At 39.3% G+C, this 24198-nt stretch overlaps 1 protein-coding gene across 4 annotated transcripts in view; it reads left to right on the forward strand.

Moving 5' to 3' along the window:
• The first annotated feature begins 727 nt into the window (after positions 1-727).
• The window catches only part of PARP8 (poly(ADP-ribose) polymerase family member 8), a 191918-nt gene continuing 168447 nt past the window's right edge, over positions 728-24198 (forward strand). For 2 of the 4 annotated variants that reach the window (XM_017959529.3, XM_021939360.2), the window contains exons 1-3: positions 1674-1855; positions 1943-2044; positions 2966-3020. In XM_017959529.3, coding sequence (XP_017815018.2) covers positions 1747-1855; positions 1943-2044; positions 2966-3020 — 266 coding nt within the window. In that variant the 5' untranslated portion in view covers positions 1674-1746. Of the gene's footprint in view, positions 916-1673; positions 1856-1942; positions 2045-2327; positions 2828-2965; positions 3021-24198 lie in introns of those variants that run through there. The other 2 variants (XM_021939359.2, XM_021939357.2) reach the window with 2 other exon arrangements.

Raw genomic sequence — 24198 nt, forward strand, 5'->3', positions numbered from 1 at the left:
AAATATTCATGATTCTCAGTGGTGATGTGGAAGAGAAGAAAGCGTTTTTGGCAGCCAAAGGACCTACACAAAGCAACATATCCAGGAAGGACTAAGGGCTTGAATCTGTCCTACTCTAAACAGGAGGCATTTCAGGAGAGGACTGAGCAGGAGATACAGCCTGTTGTGACTGCGGCTTTACTACATCAAAGGCTGCAGTGGATCTCGATAATGCAGAAGAATGTTTCCTTTTATAACTCACAGTGAATATGGCTGGATAACGAAACTATTTTGTAATTTCTTTCCTGAAAGATAAAGGAGTTAGAACATAGAATCTTTGATTATACAAAATCTTAAGACTCCTTCAGGGATGGCGGTCATTCCTACCGTGCTGAACAACGTGTCGTCACGGTTAGAATCAGAACTAAACTGATTAAGGGTCTGAAACAGTTTGGCAATTCTTGGGCCCTTATGCTGATAAGAAAGCTGATGAGACAGGGTAATGAAAAGAGGCTGCAAGAAATGACCATTCATGCATTCAGCCAACATTTAGGTCACCCTCCTGTATTCCAGGCGCTGTACATGGCACTGAGAATGCAAAGCTAAACGAGTTACGGTCTACTGGCGGGAGCCTTCTCGGTGGAGAAAAGATCAACAAGAGAATTGCCTGCTAGAGACCTCTCCTAGGGCATAAACCAATACAGAGGTGGGGCAGCTACGTCAGCCTGAGGTGTCCTTAGGCAGAACAGAAAGTGAGAATCAGATCTGTATCTCATTTCTGAGCATCTGGATTGTAGCTTTCCCTTCACTGACTGTCAAAGGAAGTGGTTTTTAAAATCAAGCCAAACAGGTTTCCATCTTTTAGGAAGACCCCGGAACGTGCCAGTTGATTCTGACAATTTCTCATGAACAGAAACACCTAGGAAGGGAGAACTGGTGAGTCTTTTCAAGAGGCGGAAGTCCCTCAAAAGGGGCTGTGTTTCGTAAACGGCGCCCCAAAGGGGCTGAACTACTTCCATCTGGAGGAAAAAGACTCAGACACTGAGGGAAAGGGAGGGTGCACGTCTGGAGTAATTTCAAGGCTTTTTCCGTGTTATGTGATGTGGCAACAAGGAAAGATTTTTTCGTCTTACTATTTTTTTAATTTTTCAAGATTTTCTTTTCCCCCCTTTTCCCTTCCCAGCCACTCCGGTTTGGGTTTGCCACATGACTCGTAATTCCTTTAGAAAGTGGAGTCGAATTCATAAAAGTGATGGGGGGAGGGGCGCGGAGAGGGAAGGCTGGGAGCCCCAGGGAGTCTTCACTACCTACACTGCCGCTCAGCTCTCAGCGCGAGTGGAGGTCGGGGTGGGCAGACGCGGCTCCCGCCCGGGATGGCTGATATTCTGCTAGCCCCGGCGGCCCGCAGCCGGGCCGGGTGACTAGGCGGCGGGCGCGGAGGGTCTGCGGCGGGCGGGCGGCGCTGCAGCAGCCTGGGCACGGCCGCCGCCGCCCGCGGGCGCGAGTGTGCGCGGGTGTGGAAGGCCGGCGTGCGGGCCGTGAGGGGTGTGCGCGCGTGAGCCGGAGCGGGGCTCGCCCCTCGCCGGCGCCCGCCGCCCCGCCGGTGATCGCTCTCCGGCAGTCTCCTGCACCCTCGGCCCCCCACGGCCGTTGGTCCGGGCGGGGGAGGGAGAAAGTGAGACTCAGTGTCATCACCATCCATTGTCAGAAGGGGAGGAAATTGGGATCCAGCAGCGGCGAGCAGCAGCTGGGCGGTCACATCTGGGAATGCAAAGCCGACCTCCCCCTCCTCCTCCTCCTCCTCCACCTCCTCCTCTTCTCTCACCCAGGATCACTTCCGAAACCACTTCGCCTTCAGCCCCTGCCTCGGCCAGAGGTTTCATTTTTAACTGAATATTTACGAAAGCTGGAAGCGTGCGAGGGGGGTGGGGTGGGGTGGAAATAGCGGCTGCTTCTTTTCCAGGGATTTATTTAATGGGGATGTGTTCAAGGCAAGAGCGAATTCAGAAGGATATCGACGTCGTGATCCAGAAGTCCAGAGCTGAGAAGGACTGCCTGTTTGCAGGTGAGTTCTTGCTTTTCCCGAACCCTGGACCCAGCGCCCCCTTCCCAGTTTTCTGACCGCGACGTGTGTGGCTGGGGGTGGGGTGGAGGGTTGCACGTCCCCATTCTGGGGTTCATTTGGCAACAGCTGCTGCAACGACCGCGGGAGCTAAAAGGGGGAGGGGGCGCCAGCCTCTCCCCTTCCCCTCCCCCCACCCCCAAGTCTGGGGCAGCCACCAGCTTTGAGGGCAGAACCCGCGTGGCCCGAGCGGGGGTCTAGGCGAAAGGACAGTACGTGGTATTTCCACTCCCGCGTAGTGCCCGAAGCCTCCAAGCACGCCTCCTGGGTTCCAGCAGCAGCGGCAGAGCGGGGTTGGTTGGATCCGCCGGGTTTGCGCAATGGGCTGAGCGGCGGCGGCCGGGAATGGAGCCCGCTGCGCTGCGCTGCGCTGCATTCGTCCGTCAGCTGCGCCCGGCGCCGAGGACCCCCGGGGGCAGCGCTCGGCCGATCTTCGGCCCCTTCGGCGCCCTCTAGTCCCCTCCGACTGGCAAAGAGAAGGGATTCCTCGGATTCCCAAGGCACCCAGCGCCCCTTCCTGGGGGTCGCCTTTCGTCCATTTTGCTCGCCCGGGAGAGAGATCGGATTTTGCTTTCGCTGCCGCGAGCCCGGCGGGTGCTGCTTCCGGCCTCCCTGACCGCGAAATTCCCGCCGTTGCCATGGCACCCGGCACTTGTTGCGGGGGGCGGCCTCCAGCTGCACCCAGTCGGGGACCCGCCGCATCCCCTGGGACGCGGCGCAGAGCGGGTACCTCGCCACCCTCCAGCCCTCGCCTCCCGCCCGGCCAGGCCTCCCCTGACTCCACCAAATAGGGGGCCCAAGTCATGGTCCGGGTTAAAACAAATCCACTCCATGGGTAGCTTTTAACAGGACTTTCTGTTTCAGATTTCAGATACTCAGACTCCACCTTTACTTTTACCTACGTTGGCGGCTCCAGAAGGTATTTATGTGTATAGAGTTGCTTCATTTCCTGTTCACATGCTTGTGTTTCCTTTGTTCTTAGCGTGTTCCGTGTTCGGGTATTTTGGTTGCTTGTTTGTTTGATTATTGTGGCTTTTCTTTACCCACAACCGAAGCCTGACGTCCCTCGGTTTTAAATAGAGGGGTGAGGGGAATCAATGTTTGATTCAGCTGTTTGGAAGACCACGCCACAGGCAATGAGCGTTGAAACTGTTCTGCTACAGTACTAGATTACTCTTAGGCGATTTGGGGTTGATACAGGCAAGCCGGTGCAAAACTGGAATACTGGATATGAAGTGAAATGTATAAAAGACATAAAATGTCACAAAATAGTTTGATCACAAGTGTTGATTTTCCTGGTGAGTTGGGGCTGCGTGTTTCCATGTTTTCTGAAGGTTCACATAAACATGCAGCTTGCCAATTCTCTATACATTTTTTTTTTCAATGAGTGGTATTTCGGTTTTCACGTTTAGTTGTAAGAAAGAAATTGGAGACTTATATGTAGCTGGAGTGGATGACTTCTTTCTTTTGGGGGAAGAATGAGAGATGCACATTTCGTTAGTAAATTGTGAACAACTTGAAACAAACCCAAATCCAATTTTGAATTTAGGAAGTAGAGTTAAAATGAAAGGTAGCCATTCAAATACTATGCCTTGCTGCCTTAACTTGTTAGGTTAGGATTTTCTTCCTTTTAGCCCTTTAGGGACACAGTAGTTTAAAAGAGCAGTAGCCACATATGAGAAGTATCAGATATAGCTTAGAAGGGAATTCCTGAGATCAGCCCTGCTGTTAAGACTTGACGTCAAATTCAATATTGTTTGATCACGTTCCAAAATATATCTTAGCTAATGGAAACATTTATAAACATATAAATTGCAAAAGAAGCTTTCTTGTGTACATACATTTTTAAAAGCTTGAAATTGATGTGCACTTTTAAAAACACGTAGGATCTGTATTACATTATACATCTCAAAACAAATTTAATTAAAATGAATATCATTCGAGTATATACAATATGCCTAAGCCCCAGAATTGGCACATTGATTTACTAGTTGAAAATATAACAGTGAATCACCAAACTTCAGTGTATACTTTTTGGGAGAGAATGAAATTACAGTATTTCTTAATTTACTGTAATGTCATGTTTGTAATTATGAATTAATAATTCAATGAGAGGAGACCTGGTTGATTAAATTAACGCTGGTCCTACACATCATATCTAAAGGATCTTCGTATATGACTAATATCCTCTTCCATTATTTTAACAGTTAAAATACACAAAGTGGCCCATTAAAATCAGAGTTGACTTTTCACCATTGCTGTTTTTCTGGTGAGGCATGTGGGCAGGAAGGACAGGTGGGCTTTTCAACTAACTAGCTTTCTGATTTTTAACAAGATACCTTAGTTCTTTTGGCCTCAGTTGACTTATCTGTGCAATCAAAGGGTAAGTCATATGCTTAATCACTAAGATCTGTTAGATACTGCAGTTAAGATTCTTTATCAGCAAATTATTGAACTCTAGTGTTAACATAGCTAGAGGTGGAAAAGGGAGCAAGGCCAGGTGTTGGGATGAATAATTAACTAATCAAGATAACATCAGTTTTCACCATAGGAACAAGTACCATGGTTGCTCTTAAAGTAAGAGATGTTTCTTATTTTATGTAATTTTATTAAGGAATAGTGTTTCCTTTTGTCACTGATTTAAATGTACCTGGATGTTTCTTAGCCATTTGGCTAAGATTGAGCGCAAGTATACCTGGGTCTTTTATATCTAATCTAATGTAGACCAGCCTGTTAAAAAAGAAAGGCAATTGATTAAACTGCTGATGTGTTGCTTTGTCATCTCAAAAGCTTGTTCTATAATACAATATGTAAAAAGTTGTTACAGTGTAGTAACTGCAGATAATACCCTTTATAATTTGTATATAATGGGGAAGACCATTTATTTTCTGAAAATAACATATTTGTTTTCATTACCAACATTAGAAACCAATATTTATTAATCTATTTCTCATCCTGACATTTCAGTCAGACTCTTAAAATAATCTTGCTGTATTTTGATTTAATGTGCTTATCAACTTATAATATTGAATTAATAGTGTCACTTTAGGTGAACTAGACTTCACTGAAGGAGTTGGGAGCCTTATGGAGAGAGAGTATATGATTATCTCTGTTTGTATTTAATTACCATTTCATCTAACCATTAAGAACATATTTCAAGGATATTTTTAAATTCAAGTTGTAGATAAAATGTACTGTACCATTTTCTTTTTGACACTTTCCGAGAACGAGTTACGCGGTGTTTTTAAAGACAAATATTGATCTTACATGTTACTATTCAAAAAAAAAAAAATACAATCATTTTGTTCTACATGTATACTTTTAATTTTTCTGTGGATAATAAGAAATGCCAAGAGGCGATTGTGTCCATACTGGCAAGTGGCCTAATAAATTGTCCTTTTATTTGGTGGTCATCAGAGTGGCAGTTAATATCTTGCTATTTTGCCTTGTGGACTTGAGGTAGAAAGGTTCATGGAATTGTATCCTAGCTTTTGGATGTGCAAACTGAAGCTCAGAGAGTTGAAGACCCATAGTCACTTCTGCCAATTAAATGAAGCTTCCATGTAAACCTGTTGTGTCACACTCCCAAGACCTCCTTCTTCTCCATTAATGTTCTCAAGCTTTTTGAGCATGCAGACACTTTACTATCAGAAAATTATGTAGAAGCATACTTGAGAGTTACAGTTTAAAGAAAAACAAGGTGCAATTATTTAGTTATTAGTAGCATTTACATATGCTTGAAAACTTGTGCTATATATATGGTAAGATTAATTTATTCTAACAGTGATCTTGATAATCCCCCTGATTCCCAGACTCCTTGGAATAGCTCCACAGCTATCAGTGGTTCTGCCACAGGTTCAGAGCCTTCCCAGTAGTGCCTTCTTATTTGAGAGGTGTGCTAAGAACTATAAAGCAGAGGCTTCAATTGTACACAATTTGGAAGTTTAGGCAAAAGTCATTTCTACTCTATACTTTGTCATGCTTATCTCCTGTCTCTTTCTGTTTTACTGATTAGCAATAAACTCCTTAAAACCCAAAGGTTTGGGCTTCTATTCCTTTCACTTGCAGTCAGACATGGAGTTAGTGGTAGAAGAAACAGAAGGGGCAACCTGCATGGTGATAGCTACTGAGGGATGGATAGGAAAGCAGGCTGAGTCCCTGGGGCCAGTGGTTACCAAAGCCAAGGAGAGAGCAAGGGGAGCCCAGTGGGCCTGGCCATGGACTACTCTGGCATTCCGAGTATGAACTTTCAGCCAGGAATGTATTGTGAAAATATTACTGTGAGGTTTTAAAAGTACACAAATAAGAATTATTTTTTTTGGGGAAAAAAAAAGTTAGAAAAAAAGATATGCCAAAAAGAAGAAAGTAAAAAATACATGACTTCTGTTAACATATTAAAATTTATTCTTTTGGATTTTTATAATTCTATATGCATATAAAATATGTATGCATCCCCAAATTGTATTATACTCTTTTGAGACCACTTTTTTTTTCACCCAACAATATAACATTAATTTCTTTCCTTTAGAAAATATATGAGACTAAAGAATGTTTATTGAGAGTTTCCCAATCAAGGAGTATGACTCTCTATAATAGTAAGTCTAATGTTTTATTAGAAATTATAATGAAATTAGAAATTTAATATTAAATTTGGCAGGATGTTGTGAGTTGCCTGCATATGTACACACCCTTTATTATATGACTAGACACTCTTTTGTGTGGTCATGGATATATTGGCATCTTTTGAAGTGTATCCTTTTTGTTTCAGGAGCTTCTGTCTAGATAAATAGCAAGTGTGACACTGATAATAGTAATCGAATATTCCTCAAAGCACAGGCTCCTTCCTCTTTCTCATGGGCCTTTGCACATGCTGCCTGGAAAACTCACCCACAACCTACTTTCTATCCTCTCCTTTGGCCCATCCCTGCTCAGCTCCCTTTGTTGAGATAGTTGCTAAGCCAGATTATCTGAGAAGCCTTTCCTGGCATCTTCGTCTGTATGATTCTGCTAGGTGTTTCGAAAACCATGTTGTTACAGTATATTGTAATTGCGTATTTATGTCTGTTTGACTGTGAGCCTCTTGATGATGGGAATTCTCTCCTATGCATTGCAGTTTCCCCAGCCCCTAGCACGCTGTCTGGTCCAGTATTCCTTCTCAGTAAGTAGGTGTTGAATGACTTACAAAATGAATGCTAATAGATCTGGCAGACAAGAAGGAATTTCCTAGCCTAAATGACCAGATGTGGATACTCAAACACTTCAGGGTCCCCAGTCTGGTGATGTGACTTGTGATGGAATTTCTTTTTTTTTTTTTTTTGAGACGGAGTCTTGCTCTGTGGCCCAGGCTGGAGTGCGGTGGCCGGATCTCAGCTCACTGCAAGCTCCGCCTCCCGGGTTTACGCCATTCTCCTGCTTCAACCTCCCGAGTAGCTGGGACCACAGGCGCCCGCCACTTCACCTGGCTAGTTTTTTGTATTTTTTAGTAGAGACGGGGTTTCACCGTGTTAGCCAGGATGGTCTCGATCTCCTGACCTCGTGATCCGCCCGTCTCGGCCTCCCAAAGTGCTGGGATTACAGGCTTGAGCCACCGCGCCCTGCCTTTGTGATGGAATTTCATACGAATCCAGCGTGACAGAAGTTGCCTAGTCAAGTTATAAGTCCTCTTCTCTGGGTCACGTGTTCAAATACTTTTAGGGGACAGATAATGCAGTATTTCAGATACTAGGGAATGATGAGGACTGTGGCACACTGGAGAGTTTGGACTCCAAGAGTAATTAATTCAGTTGAAAAAATCGACAGCACTCTGGTGATCAAGGAAACTTTCTAGGGGCCCTAATCCACGTGGCCCCCAGTGTGTAATTCCATAACTCATGGGATGCCATCAAGAGAGACAATCTACTTGATTGCTAAAGGGCCTTTGTTTTATTTGGAGTTCCCCAGAAAGGAGAAGTGTATGTGTGTGCAGGGGTGAGGAGGGGGAGGATAAAGAAGCAATACTATCCCCTTAAAAAGGTTTGTCAATTTTCATTAGGAAAGAAGATCAAACGTGCCCACTCCAGAAATCTTGGCATATACAGTTATTTTGAAGCCATTCCGTGTTCTTCAAGATGTCACAATGAAAAGAGTGATGATTTTTTTTTTTAATTAACATGTTTCTCTTGGCAATGGGGACTTTCTCACCATACTTTTACATCACTTATTATATATTCAGAATATTGATTTTTTAAAAGTGTGTTTCTTGGCGCCCTAGGAACCTGCCTCAGGAACTGGGGTAGCTGTGGGGAAGGAGTGTGAAGCGAGCTGAATGAATGAGCGAGAATCTGGGTCTTCATATCTTTTTTAAAATTGCAGCTGCTTTTTTCTGTTACGTATAACAACTTTTTTTGAAAACAGTTTCATTGTTGAGTTTTAAAACCACTGACCGAAAATAACCACCAATTTCACATAAGTATACCTTTATTGAGTTTTTTTGTATTAAAAAATTTAAACTCTATTTTCTTCATGGATTAAGGTGATCCTACTAGTGATATTTATTAAGCATTGTCTCTGCTGTTTTCTTTGCTGGCCTTGCCTTATCCTGTGTTTCCAAAAAATACAAATAGGCATTTTGTCAGCTACTTCACATTTTATAGCAGGAAAAACAGAGGCTTGGGTGATTTAAGTAAGTCATAGTTAGTAAGAGTCATAGGATACATTTCAGTGTAAGTCAATGTTTATGTAAGGCTTAAGGGACATTGGTTGAATTGGCATGACTAGAATAGTTGGGAATGTTTGGGAATGGGGAGAGATTCCTAATGGGATGTCTGCCAGGGGCAATACTGAAAATCTATTGGTTGGCAAAGGTAGTGCCTAAGCCCAGTGCTAACCATAATAGTTGGAAAAGTATGTACGTTGGCTGTGGAATCCTTATGCAAATATTTGGCCAATCCATCTAAATTTCCCATAATTTCTCTCTGTAGCATTTTTAAGCAGACATATAGCTGAAATTTTATCAATCCTAAAAATATTTTGTAATTCTCTGCCCAGATTTGCATTTGGGTAGATTGTGCTGTAGAAGATATAGCTTGCTTTAAGATAGCTGCCACTGATTAGTTTATTTTAGTCTATTTTAATCAACTTATTGCCTTGTAATCTTTCCTTTTTCATTCCCTAAATTTCTGAAATTCCATCTTTCATGTTTCCCAGGAAAGACTAGTTAGGTGTGTTTTTATTAATAAGACTTATTATCCTCATTTCACCGTGACATAATTTAGGCTTTCTGTTCCAAGTTATCCTACTTGAATGCTGGACACTTCCACCTGAATATTTGTCATTTTCACCTCAACCCAGCACATCAAAACAATCCCTTATTATCTCTTTAAAAGAAGCTTCTCTCTCCAGCCTTTTCCTAGTCAGTATCACATCTTTTGAGCCAGGTATGGGGATTACAGTTTCAGATTTCAAGTCAAGTCTTCCTCTTCTCGTTCCTGAAGCTCCACCAACCTCTACTTTGAAATGCCTCTTATCCCACCTCATGTCAACATTTAGCCCATGCCCTGTTGGCTTTGACTTAGATCAATCACCTTAACCCAGTGTCTTAAAATTCTTGATTTTGAGTTTCTTATCCATGCTGTTTATTTACATCTGAACTCTTTAAGCATGAAATTAATCATTCCTCTGTTCAGAAGCCTTCAAATATGACCACAGCTTTTTCCATATAGACCTAAAACTTACATTCTTGGCCTTTGAGGGCTGCCTTCCCTGTCCACTGATACATGTTTCTCATGCTTCCTAATACCTACATGCTTCTGTTTGCTTAGTGACCATCCACCGTCCACTCAACAGCAGTTTGTATTAATTTAGTATAAAGCTGTGTAAAGTTTATTGATTGATAACATCTGTGTCACATAATATGATTGGTTTGGATATCAAGATCATGGTTCTTATCACAAAGAGCAGTTCATTGTATTTTTTCCTTGCCTACGAATGGCATCTCTGTTGATTAGAATACATAGCATTTTATGCATAGGAGGATAGAGTGACAATATGAGTAGAACAAAGTAAGAATGAGAGGAGAGGATAGTAAAATTTGAGGATAGGATGAGAATGTAAATAGATTTATGTCCATCCATTACAGATTAATAACCACAACGATAAAAGCCTTGAATGTTATTTATTTGCATATGAGTGATATTTCCGTTTGCGGCTGATACCCTCTTGGTATTAAATGGAAGATGATAAATTATTCAATATTAATTTTAGAGGGAGACATCTATTGAAACCTTTGTGCAGTCAGGTCAAATTTCTGTGTACAAAAATTAGCAGAGAGGTTGCTGCTGGTTGACTTCCCCTAGGATGGTGTCTTTCTGAACATTTTGAAATATAGATTGAAAAGGTGGATTTGTCAACTAACTCTGAAGTGCTGTAGTTATTTGTGTTTTTATCATTGTTTTATTGTTTATTTTATTTTTGAGATGGAGTATTTGCTCTTGTCACCCAGGCTGGAGTGCAGTGGTGCGATCTTGGCTCACTGCAACCTCCGCCCCCCGGGTTCAAGCGATTCTGCCGTCTCAGCCTCTCCAGTAACTGGGATTACAGGCATGCACCACCACAGCTGGCTAATTTTTTTGTATTTTTAGTAGAGGCGGGAATTCACCATATTGGCCAGGTTGGTCTCGAACTCAGGTGACCTCAGGTGATCCGCCCGCCTTGGCCTCCCAAAGTGTTGGGATTACAGGCATGAGCCAGCTATGGTGCCCAGCCTGTTTTATTGTTTAAAAAACAAGTACAAGTTGTTATTATTCAAGGATTGTTGATAGAATATATACTGTATTTGGAGTGTAGAACTGAGGCAGAGGCTGATTAATATAACTAGTTTATATTTGTTAGCCTTTCACATCTGTGAAGGAATAAAATACAGACAAAAGTGGAAAACAAACCAGGAAAAAAAAATTGTTAAGCACAGAGCTGCTTAAAAGAGTGATGTCACATTAAAACAAAAAAGTCACAGAAATAAGTCCATATTTTGTTTAGAGACTAGAACTCCAACTGCTAGCCAACTGCCTAGAATATAGTAAATATTTTCTAGTTTCTTAAATGACAGAGTAGTATTCCTACATTATGTGTTGGCATTTCCCAAACTGTTAAAGTAGATGTTAGATTTGTAGCCAAATATGTCTAGGAAATGCTTAAACAATATGAAACAGTTTTAATGATTGGCTTTTTAGAACATTATGTGTTAGTGTTCTGTATGCATATCCAAGAGGTGAATGAAGTATTTTGGGTTTTTCAGACTTACTTGATTACAAATCTGAAATATCTCAAAACAGTTGTTTTGTGGAAAACACTTTGGCAAACTCTGAGTCTTATTCATTAAAAATAGTTTTTGGGTAAACAACAGTGTAATAGAAATGGAAATTACTGATTCATATTGAGCCATGAAGAATTTATTTTCAGCAATTTTTATAGAAGTTGCTTTATGACAAAGAAAGCTTTGGTTAACCGGCATTTGGCATTTGATGCCCCTAACTTTTCTACATGAGGATTTATTTCTCTGGTTCTCTCACTCTCTCACTCAGTTATACTGAATCCATTTATGATAAGGGCTCTCAACCTTTCTTATTCATCAAAGCCCTGAAGTTGGCAGAGCCTTCTCTGGTACCTGATTAGAAGTCCGTCTTCCGTCTCATAGGGAAGTGTTAGAGATGGATAATGATTCTGTGTAGCAGAAGTAGTCATTATGTCCTCCTAAATTCGGTCACTGACTGCAGTAGAGCTTCTTAGTGAGCAGTCTATGATGGAATGTACTTTTGGAGAAGCTCATGGTGGAGAAAATCTGGAATTTATCTAAATATTTGATTTCTTTGATAAATTACATTAAAAAATCAATGAGAGTATCTATTTGGTGAAATCATTTTTCTCCATGTGACCAAATGAGAAGTTTAGTGAAAGATTTAAAATCGTTTCTCAGAATTTTTCTGCATTAGTCGGGAAGAAAACCCCCTTTTTAAGGCAATGTCAATTGTTAAGCTTTAGGGAACCACATGCTACTTTGGGTAATGCATGATTGGAGAGATTGAAGAGTGAAGTCCCTGCTTGAAAGTGTACTCCTGTGGACACGGTAATACATATATTTAAAATGGTTCATGTTAAGAGTATGTGTATTTCTATCTAAATACTCTGTAGCTTTTGTGATTCAGGGAAATGAGTGAAGCCTCGCAAGTACAAGAATCTAGTAAATTCTAGGTTTCTCATGTGGAAATCAGTGTGCAAAATCTTAACTGAGTGAAAATCTTAACTGAGTGAATTCTTGATTGTTGGCATCACATTTGTTAGTCTAATGTATCTGTGTCATTGATCTCCTTAAGAAGAGACTCATAGATGTTGACTGGGAGACCCAAGCTGAATGCTAAAATCTGCTCCATGGATATAAGCTGATGCAGTCATCATTTCTCATTAAAATGCACCACAGCTAGATATGCAGCACACACACACACAAAAAAGTTAGTTCCTCCAGGCTGAAAAGCAGTCATTACTTTATTATCATCACAGAATTTGAAATGATTTCTGTAGTTAACAGTCAGATTTTATTTTTAGTTAACTAAGACAAAGTTTTAATAATTCACTGTGAGCCAAATTCTTTCTTGATTCTCCTTTTTGGAGCAGTCCATCTTTACGGGAAAACCAGCCTAGAATGATAATTTCAGTTTCAGTTAGGTGATTTCAATGAGAATTGTATTTGGCTCAGAAATGATGAGACTGGGGCCAAGAAAAATTTTTAACTTTTTTTTTTTGTAATCATATTACTGGTTTGATTTCATATGAACTTCCTTTGTTGACTTTCTGTGCCATTAATTTAAAATTTCCAGTATCCTCAATATTTGATGTCTTATATGTACAGAATCCTTTCCAGCTGTAAGTCGTCAGCAAGTAAAAAATTTAGTATGGCAATAGTTTTCATAAGAGGTTTTTTAAAACAGAAAAATGTTGACATTGCCAGCCTCTGGGTTGCATTTTGGGATATGCTGCATTTCAAAGGTACCTTTTAAATCTTAAGGGAAAGACTTTTTCAACATCTGAAGATTCTGATTTACAGAAATTAAAAAAAACAAAACAAAACAAAAAAACACCCCTGTGCATTACACAGGCATATAAATTTGAATCAGGAAAATATAAAATTAGCTAATTATTTTTATTCAGTAAAAGTGCCTTGGCACAGAACTAAAATTGATAACTTATGGTTTTAGCATGTAGATAAGTACATGAGAGTAAATCCCATTTTTATATGAATAGAAATATCAACTTTATTCATATATAGATTATAAAACTATACTAAATAAAAATTATTTACTATTACAAAAATTATTAAGAACCATTACAAAAATTCTCTGCCTACTAATTTTCAACCACCATAGAAATACAATATTTAATAATGCTGCTGCAATACTTACATAAAATGTATTAAGAATGGATGTTATATTTCTGTGTTTGAATATTGAGCTTAAACATAAAACATGTTTGAAATGTGTTTGTGTGTGTCTCTCACACATACATATAACACACACGTACTGCAGTTGCAACACATCTTAAGCTTTTCCTTTTAAACATGCCAAGATAACATTCTAAAATGAAGAATAATATCCATGTCTCTCTTCATACTATCTCTCTGTGTATATACAATTGCTATAGACATATCTTCGTATTTGATATAGATAGGTATATAGATAGGGATAGATAAATATAGCTATATAGATATATGAGAGAGAAAGGGAGATTAGAGATCTATGTTTGCCATAAATCACATTTGTTAAGGTAAACTATCTGATTAAACTGGTATTTTGTGGCCCAAGACCTCAAACATGCAAAACTACTCTTACCAGGTAGAATTTTCTAAGAGCTGAAAGCTCAATCTCCAGGAGCTGGCCAAGGACCAGTCCTAAAGGCAGACTTTTCTTGGGAGTGTACAGAGTCTGAGCAAACAAGGCCTGCTGAGTTAACCCTTTCCTATACATATTCAGACAGTGTTCAGCACAGGGCCTGACAGAAGGCAGTGTTTGTTATTATTATTCATAGCATTAGCCCAATTCTTGTTGTGAGTAACATGAACAAGGAGACTAAGGGGGAAAAAAATGCCCTTTTGTTGGGTGACCACCCTAACTGATTTGAAAGTCTACAATTTTTTCAGTTTAAAATAATATTTATTTGTAACATGTACTATTATTGAACAACAATTTCTAATAAAAAACTACACTAGTTTTCTACCTATGGAGTAGCCACCTTTTTATTCCTTTACTTTCTAAATAAACTTGCTTTCACTTAAAAAAAATCTACCCTACATATACACAAAAGTTAAAAAGCAGCAGTAGTGTACATTGATCAATATAAATGCATGCAGTTTTCTTTTCCTCAGTGTACAAAGTTTAAATCTAAACCTTTATAATTTTTAGAGTCTAGCGATTCTCCAGACTCCGTATTTTGGTTATTATCAGATGCCAGCATTAATTGCCTTTCCTTTCTCCTGTTCTGGGTTCCTGATCTTCACATGTTCTTTAAAACAGATTATTTTCTTTAGATTTGAAAGGTTGGGTTTTTGTCTTCATTTCTTATTTGCTTAGCCTTGTATTTCCCTTTCTTTAATTGAATTGTGTTATTGAAAATTAAATAATTTCTCTGTGAAGTCAAAAATCCTGTTTCAGGGTGGGCTCAAGTGCCTTTCTCTTGGCAGGTCTCTCTCACTTGGGCTACTCTCCCATATCCTTAGAAAGCCTGTGTGTATTCTGGTACATTTGGCAATTTCTACTGGCTTTTCTTGTATTGTCTGACCTCTTTTTATTTCAGTGGTGCATCCTGGTTTTACCCAACAGGCAAGTGGTGACTCCAGTGCAGGTGACGCAGAGGTGAGGTGACACTAGAATGAAGTGAAATATTCTGTTGAGGACTAAGTTCATGTTTTTGCTGACAGTGGCAGATAAATATCATGGCTTCTACATAGTGCTTAGGAAGTTTCTTCTGATAAATGTTTTAGAGAAAACATAAAACTTGTAATCAAGAAAATGCAATAATGGAAGAAATGCTTACTTGAGTAACTAATATGAGTTAGGCAAAGAAGATACAAATACTTCCCATTTCCTACTTGTAAATTACGGTCAAATTGTCCCAAGCAAATCTCTCATTGTCTCTATGTAAAAGATATAGAGAAGCCATTAGAAAAAGGTGGCTGGAGCAACTTTATACATACTGACAGCCTGAATGAACTGCCTCACGATTTATATGTTTGAGGAAAGTGTCTGTTTGATAATTTCAATTAAGTTTAAACAGTGTCATAAAGGGAAAGCTGTTCACATTCTGTGGGAGAGGATATTGGGGTACCAGACACTCATTGCTTGGCTGGCCAGTCTGCCTCCTTCAGCACTCTGGATCCACCGGTGCCCTTTATTCATTTTTTTTCACAGCTTCCTCCCCTTTACTCACATTCTTTAGAAGCTTCCAGGATTTTTTTAGCTTTCTTTTTTTTTTTTTTTTTTTTCCCCCCACAATGACTCTCATGGCTGTTGCTATAGTTGCTATAAAAGGCAAGGTGGGGAACAAGACGGGTGAATGAGCACAAAGGTCATTTGTAAACTGTTTGTGGTTAGTGCTCCTCTGTTTACTGTCTGTCTCTCTCAGTGTCTCTGAGTGTGTGTCTATTTACAACATAAAATATAGGCACATAAATCTCCAATTTTTCTAGAGTAACTATTAACACAGTTCAAATCTGGAGGAAATCTATCTTTTAAAGGAAATACCAATTAGCAAATAAAAGAGTTGATTTCCCCCAACTCTCATTCCCCAAAGCTTGCTGAAGTGTATGGCTCACATACATTCCATAAATAAAAACATTACTGGCTCATAAGTATGCTTCACTTTCATAAGCTTTCCAAATGTTAGTAACTTAGCCTTCCCCTTTTTAAGGGTTAGTCTGTAAGTGATACTGGAAGTCATGTGGTAAGAAAGGGGACAGAAGTATAAAATCAGACTAAAGTAAGAAAGTAAAATCTGGTGTATTTGGCATAGCTCCATTCAGCTTTGTATACTTTGTTAGGACCTGAGGGCATGCCTGATTTTCGTAAAATTGATTCTCTGTTATTAAAACAAACAGGTGAAAATGATTTTTGTTACCCTACTTGACAAGGCCTCCGAGTACCTTAAGTGTGTTAGAAATTTTGCAAGTGGTTAAAATTTTATGCTTATGAATTCAAAAGATAGACTTTAGTTATCTTAAAAACTAATTTATGTAGATATTTTCTCTAATAATAGAGCACAAGTGGGTTTTATTTCCAACTAAAAAGATCATTTATTACCATGGATATAACTAGAAGAATCATACAAATATATGTAATTCCATTAGAAAATATTTGTCTTAAAATTTTAAATGACAAGAACTTAATGAATCTTAAATATCTCTTGTTTTATTTTGAAAAATTGTTTTCATGAGATACAATTGAGCAATTGAGATTTGTTCTCCCAGTATCTGAAGATTTTTTTGGTATTGTTTTGTTTTTTGGGTTTTTTTTGGCCTAAAATTAGGTGAATTCAGCTTTGGGTCTATTTCATCCGTTCTCGAAGGTTCCTTGGGTCACTGATCTGAAGCATTCTTGATGTGGTTAGGACTTATAAGCATTATTATTATTTTTAGATCCTGTTTATTTAAAATGAAAAGGATTAGCATGAGGGATGGTAACATTCCTTTTTTATTATTATTATTCCATGTGGTTGTTGTCAACTGGTCAGGGACACTTCAAGCCCTAATCTCTACTTTGTTTTTCTGTCTCCCTACACCCCATTCTACTTTTTCAGCTTGTTGCTTGTAATATGTGAATGGAAATAAAATAATCAAGCTTGTTAGAATTGTGTTCATAATGACACAAATGACCTGAGGGAATGTAAGAACATATAGAACATCCAAAATAAGACATACTTTTGGATGGTTTAAAACCTTTTTGTTTGTTTCGTTTTCTTCTGTGCTTAATGTATGGTTACTGTTATTTCATATCCTTTGACTTACAGGTTTGGCTACAATGCAGTGTGAATATTGCACATGGGACCATTTGTCATATTGGCAGATGGCAATATATAGATGGATAGAGTTTTGCTGTTTGATCAAAACTGTGCTGTTAGAAACTTGTTTTCCCAAATATGGGTACATTCTCCCCTTTTCCTGAGCGGAGAAACCTAGATCTGAGCAAAAAGTGTAAATCACTACACCTTGGGAGGAAGGGTGTCAAATATTTGATGCCATTTCCTTTGCTTGTAAATTGTTCACTTCATTTGAATATAATAAATCACTACATCTTGGGAGGAAGGGTGTCAAATATTTGATGCCATTTCCTTTGCTTGTAAGTTGTTCACTTCATTTGAATACAAATAAAAAGGACTTCTACCAAGAACGTGAAACTAACATTTTGCCAAGCTAAATTTTAATGAATTCATTTTGACTTTTTTATAATCACTGAAACATTTTCAGTTCATGTGCTAATATTAACTCTACTTCCTGGAGAGAAAGAAATGATCTTCAATATGATAACTACCTTTTTACTGCAGAAATGTAGAAGTTTGGCATTTTAAGTGTCAAATATTTTAAGTTAAAAAAAAAATTACCAGTGTCCAATAGCATAGAAAGAGAATATATGCTTGCCTGTGTCCCTTTAATCTTTGCCTTGTAAAATTAAGCCTAGGGGCCTTACACTATTTTAAATTTTCAAAATTAGGTCATGTAAATGTTGTGTGAGATTTCCAATTCATAAGTAGTATCCTTATGAATACTGAATAGTGAAGATAGGGTACATTTATATCCTACTGATTGCTTAGCTGTGGGCCAGAGGTGAACAGAGAATGAATGGTATTTTCACAGGTTAGTAAATTGTTTTTCTGTGATCTCTTATATACAAGTGTGATTAATGTTTTTTTTCCCCTTTCTGAGCTAATATAGGAACATATGGTCTAATAAGTGTGAGTACATTTGGGGAGGGCAGGACAGAATGCTTGAAATTAGGACTCACCCAAAAAATGCCTTGGTCTCCGTATTTGTGGATTAGGAGGAGGAAGGGCTGAAAAGGAACCTTAAAAGCATTGGAATGGTAGAGTACAGATTAGCAGCAACACTCAGGGCTCCATCATGAAGAGAGTGAGATGAGTTCCCATGGTTAATGCAGCAAGGGCTCTAATTGAAAGCCCTCTACCTAGGAAATGATTTAAATCCTTTTATCCTAGCTGGATTGTGAACATTTTATTTACTTTGAGGAAGTTGTTTAACCCTTTTTGTAGATTCCGTCAATATTCAGAGCAATGTAAATATATTTTCCCTTTGGCTATTTTACAAGGACAGTGAGGATTAATTAAATTTCAAAGAAAGTAGTGCAATTAACTCCCAGGAGACAGAGGTAGATGTTTATCATTTTTCTCATCATTCATTCCTTATTCTTTCATTTTACAAATGTTTGTTGAATAGTAATTATAATGAAGACACTATACCAGCTTCCTGAATTGGGAATACAAAGATGAAAGATGAGAGTGACTTCTGCCCTCATTATGTTATGTGATCATATTTTCTTTTTAAAATCTCCATTATAATATGAGCAATTGTGCAGGGATTTAATATTGCCGGTCTCAGCAATAGTTGATCTTTGATTAACATCACTGACACATGTTTTCACTGTGTATATTCATTTTTCCTTTCTAAATTTAGAACTACTGTTTTTCTTCTACTGTAAGAGTTATACAACATAATTTTGTTTTTTTCTATATTGTAATCAGTGCAGTTTTTTAAACTAAGAATAAACACAAATTCTAATAAACTCCCTACACATTACGTTCTCCATTAAAATATGTTTTATGCCACATACAGAAGAATTTTAACATTATATAGTTATTTGTGAAAATATAACTACATAGAACTTTTGAGAAAGAAAGCCTCTAATATTCATATCTTAGCACTAAAGAAGCATATATTATTCTGCAGATTGAATTAAAATGTTAGTTACCAAGATATGAACTTAGACATTTTCAGTAAGCATTTATAGGCTATTCTAGTAGAAAACTGTACACAATTTCCCATGAGGCCGGTAGTGAAGGTTTCTTAGCTTAAGTGATTTTTTAGCTGGTTCTTGGATTTTATTAAATAATATTTGAATGAATAGTTTTGACTACCAGCCTGAAAATATTAATCTTTCATCTCAGTCTGAGCAAGCGAAAGTAGATACATTCGTATTGTATGTCTGATTCTCTTTGGGTTTGAAAAGAAATATAGACTCTACTCCTAAATTAGCATTGAAAAGAGGTGAATTTCTCTTGATTTATTTCTCAGTTTGGGTTTGTGCTTTTGGAAAAGGAAAATAATGGTCCTGAAATCAGTAGCCTTTGTCTTTGCCAAAAAATGTAGACATGTTGATCTTAGGGGGGCTGATTATATAAAACAATAGAAATGTAGTCTTAGATGAAAATCTGTAAAGATGTAAGAATGCTGAATTAACATGCAAATTAGGGGCTGAAAAAATGCTGGATTGAGAATAATGTGATAATGAAGGTTTTATATATATTCATATATATAAAGTATATTCATATGTTCTCTTCAACATACATAAGGTCATAAAAAGGATAAAATGCCTAAGTCTAGTCTTGACAGAGCACCAGCTTAAATCACATGAGCCTGTCATAGAACTTATGACAATATTTAGGGCTAAACTGATGTTACTGGTGAACCAGTAGCTGGAATGATTTCCATAACTTACTTAACTGTGGACTTCAAAAAGTAATTATCAGGATGGCTACTGTGAAGCCAGGAGCTTAGGAAGTGTCACAAGATGCCTCTTGTCCCTTTCCCTGAAGTAGCATGTGGGGTATGAGGGATTACAGTGTCTTTGTGGGTGGTGTGCTTGAAGGGCCATCAGGGGACTTCTGGTTCTGCTTCAGTTCTGTTTTGTGGAGACGGTCAAGTGATTTAAGGTCTCTTGCTTCAGCCTTCCCACTTAGAAAACAGTTGCTTGAGACTACTTCACTGTAATCTTTTTTTTTTTTTTTTTTTTTAAGAAATGTAGATTTTATGATATTCCTCATCATTCTCTTTGCATTTAGTTTTAAAATGTTATTTGTAGTTGATTAGAGAGTGGTGATAAGTAAGCCAGGATTTCTGGAATGCCAGGGCACTGTCCCCATGCATGGAAAACTGCACAAGAGCTCGTGTGTCTTGACATTTGCACATGTCAGGATACCTTCATTTACTAATGACAGAATACCCAACTCAGACTTTATTAAATAAAAGGGGATTTTCTTGCTTATTTAACTCTAGATTCAGTGGTAAATGGGTTTCTGGGTTGATTGTTTCGGAGTCTAACAATGTCTTCAAGAGCTTGGTTTCTTTTCAACAGTCAGCTTTTGACTTCCTGTGAGCTAGCATTGTTTCCCATGGGATTGCAAGGCAGCTGCATACAACTCCTGCGGTTCTTCCTTTTCCATTTCCAGAGAGGGGAGCTTTCAGAAGCTGATTATTTTAGGTGTAAATTCCATGTACCATCCCTAGAGTCAGGTAAACTTAGCAATTCCCAAATTAACTATCCTGAGGAAGATATGATATAGTATTGAATAGCAGGAACATTTTTTATTTTATTTTTATAGACACAGGGTCTCTCTCTGTAGTCCAAGCTGGAGTACTGTTTTCACGCTGCTGATAAAGACATACGTACGACTGGGAAATTTACAAAAGAAAGAGGTTTAATTGGACTTACAGTTCCATGTAGCTGGGGAAGCCTCACAATCATGGCAGAAGGCAAGGAGGAGAAAGTCACGTCTTACATGGATGGCAGCAAGCAAAGAGAGCTTGTGCAGGAAAACTCCCCTCTTGAGCCTTACTGTCACAAGAACAGCATGGGAAAAGACCTGCCCCATGATTCAATTACCTCCCACTGGATCCCTCCCACAACACATGGAAATTCAAGATGAGATTTGGTTAGGGACACAGCCAAATCATTCTGCCCTGGGCCCCTCTCAAATCTCATGTCTTCACATTTCAAAGCCAATCATGCCTTCCCAACAGTCTCCCAAAGTCTTAACTCATTTCAGCATTAACTCAAAAGTCCACAGTCCAAAGTCTCATCCAAGACATGAAAAGTCCCTTCCACCTGTGAGCCTGTAAAATCAAAAGCAAGTTAGTTACTTCCTAGATGCATTGTGGGTACAGGCATTGAATAAATACAGTCATTCCAAATGGGAGACACTGGCCAAAACAAAGGTGCTACAGGCCTCCTCCAAGCCCAAAATTCAGCAGGACAGTTAAATATTAAAGCTCCAAAATGATCTCCTTTGACTCCATGTCTCACATCCAGGTTACACTAATGCAAGAGATGGGTTCCCATGGTCTTGGGCAGCTCCACCCCTGTGACTTTGCAAGGTATAGCCCCTCTCCTGGCTGCTTTCACAGGCTTGTGTTGAGTGTCTGCAGCTTTTCCAGGTATATGGTGCAAGCTGTTAGCAGATGTATTATTCTGGGGTCTGGAGGACAGTGGCCCACTTCTCACAACTCCGCTAGGCGGTGCCCTAGTAAGGAGTCTGTGTGGGGGCTCTGACCCCACATTTCCCTTCTGCAGTGCCCTAGCAGAGGTTCTCCATGAGGGCCCTGTCCCCTAAAGCATACTTTTGCCTGGGCATGCAGGCATTTCCATATATCCTCTAAAATCTAGGCAGAGGTTTCCAAACCTCAATTTTTGACTTCTGTGCACCTGCAGGCTAAACACTAGATGGAAGCTGCCAAGGCTTGGAGCTTCCACCCTCTGAAGCAACAGCCTGAGCTATACCTTGGGTCCTTTTAGTCAGATCTAGAGTGGCCGGGACGCAGGACATGGAGTCCCTAGGCTGCATACAGCATGGAGACCCTGGGCCTGGACCATGAAACCATTTTCTCCTAGGCCTCTGGGCCTGTGATGGGAGGGGCTGCTGTGAAGACCTTTGACATGCCCTGGAGACATTTTCCCCATTGTCTTGAGAATTAACATTCGGCTCCTAGTTACTTACGCAAATTTCTGTAGCCAGCTTGAATTTCTCCTCAGAAAATGGGTTTTTCTTTTCTATCACATTGTCAGGCAGCAAATTTTCTGAACTTTTATGCTTGGCTTCCCTTATAAAACGGAATGCCTTTAACAGTACCCAAGTCACATCTTGAATGCTTTGCTGCTTAGAAATTTCTTCCACTAGATATCCTAAATCATCTCTCTCAAGTTTAAAGTTCCACAGATCTTTAGGGCAGGGGCAAAATGCTACCAGTCTCTTTGCTGAACCATAACAAGAGTCACCTTCGCTCTAGTCCCCAACAAGTTTCTCATCTCCCTCTCAGACCACCTTAGCCTGGACTTCATTGTCCATAATTGCTATCAGGTTTTTGGTCAAAGCCATTCAACAAGTCTCTAGGAAGTTCTAAACTTTCCCACATTTTTCTGTCTTCTTCTGAACCCTCCAAACTGTTCCAGCGTCTGTCTGTTACCCAGTTCCAAAGTCGCTTCCACATTTTTGGGTATCTTTTCAGCAGCCCCTCACTCTACTGGTACCAATTTACTATATTAGTCTGTTTTCACACTGCTGATAAAGACTACCACAGACTGGGCAATTTGCAAAAGAAAGAGGTTTAATTGAATTTACAGTTTAACGTGGCTAGGAAAGCCTCACAATCATGGTGGAAGGCAAGGACGAGCAAGTCACATCTTACATAGATGGCAGCAGGCAAAGAGGCTTGTGCAGGAAAACTCTCCCTTATAATAACTATCAGATCTCTTGAGAGTTACTCACTGTCATGAGAGCAGCATGGGAAAGAACCACCCCCATGATTCAATTACCTCGCACGGGGTCCCTCTCACAACACGTGGAAATTCAAGATGAGATTTGGTTAGGGACACAGCCAAACCATATCAAGTACAATCTTGCCTCATTGTAGCCTCCACCTCCTGGGCTCAAATGATCATCCTGCCTCAACCTCCCAAGTAGCTGGGACTACAGCCACCACACTGGCTGTGTTTTAATTTATGTAGAGATGATGTTTTGCTGTGTTGCCCAGGCTTGTCTGGAAGTCCTAGGCTCAAGGGATCCTCCTGCCTTGGCTTTCCAAAGCTCTGGATTACAGGTGTGAGCCAGTGTACCTGGCTAGCAGGAAAATTTCTAAGAAATAGATATTGGTGCAGTAACCACAAAGCCGACCAGATAGAGTTTTTCCATTTCCATTTCATAACTCATTTTTTTTTTCCTTGACCTTGGAAAACTAGTGAACAGTTGGACTTAAGTAAGTAAATGTACTTTACTGTGTAAGAATACTTCACTCTGACACACAGCATCTGCAACACACAAGTCTGCTCAGACTTCAGTAACTGCTATTAGTATTTCTATCATGAACCTCATAGATCCCTGGTGAACAGGCATTGCATAAGAAGAAACTTCACAAGAGATAGAGATTCACTGGGAAATATACCAGAATATGGCATAATGAATAACCTCCTTCCAATGCTTATGGTGGGGATAATGATATGTAAATAATTTTTTGGACAATATTCTACAATTCATTTAGAACTTATATGGTGTTATTGATGTAGGTTTCAAACCCACATATGTGGCTTAAAGTATATACTAATATGATAGAAATTCGACGTCAGATAATTCTCATCTTTATATAGGAAGTAATTATCAAAGTTCTCAATTAACATTAATATAATACCTAGAAAGTAAGTCTAGCTTGAATCTTGAAGTATTAAAGTATTTAAATTCTTTACTGAGAGAAAATCAGCCACTTACCTATGATGAGTGGTTATATACATTTTGTACCTTTTATTATATAGCCTTGTCAGTTTAGAAAATTAAGAACATTATGATGTGTTGTTGGTTGAGCGGTAGCCCAAGCTACTCAGTCAAGAAAATAGTGGTTTGAGTGCACTTGATCTTGGACAGATAGTATCACTGAGAACTGCTTCCTTGTTTGTGCCAGAAAATGGGCTGGCATTTGAGAAGATGTTTAAATATGAATGATTTTTTTTTTAAAATAAGTTATTTAGGGCATGCTGCATTGTTCCTGGGGGCTCTTAAGCTGTTATTTTGACCTTCTGGCTTTCTGG

This window comes from Papio anubis, chromosome 5 (genome assembly GCF_008728515.1).
Source record: "Papio anubis isolate 15944 chromosome 5, Panubis1.0, whole genome shotgun sequence".
NCBI classification, from domain to species: domain Eukaryota; kingdom Metazoa; phylum Chordata; class Mammalia; order Primates; family Cercopithecidae; genus Papio; species Papio anubis.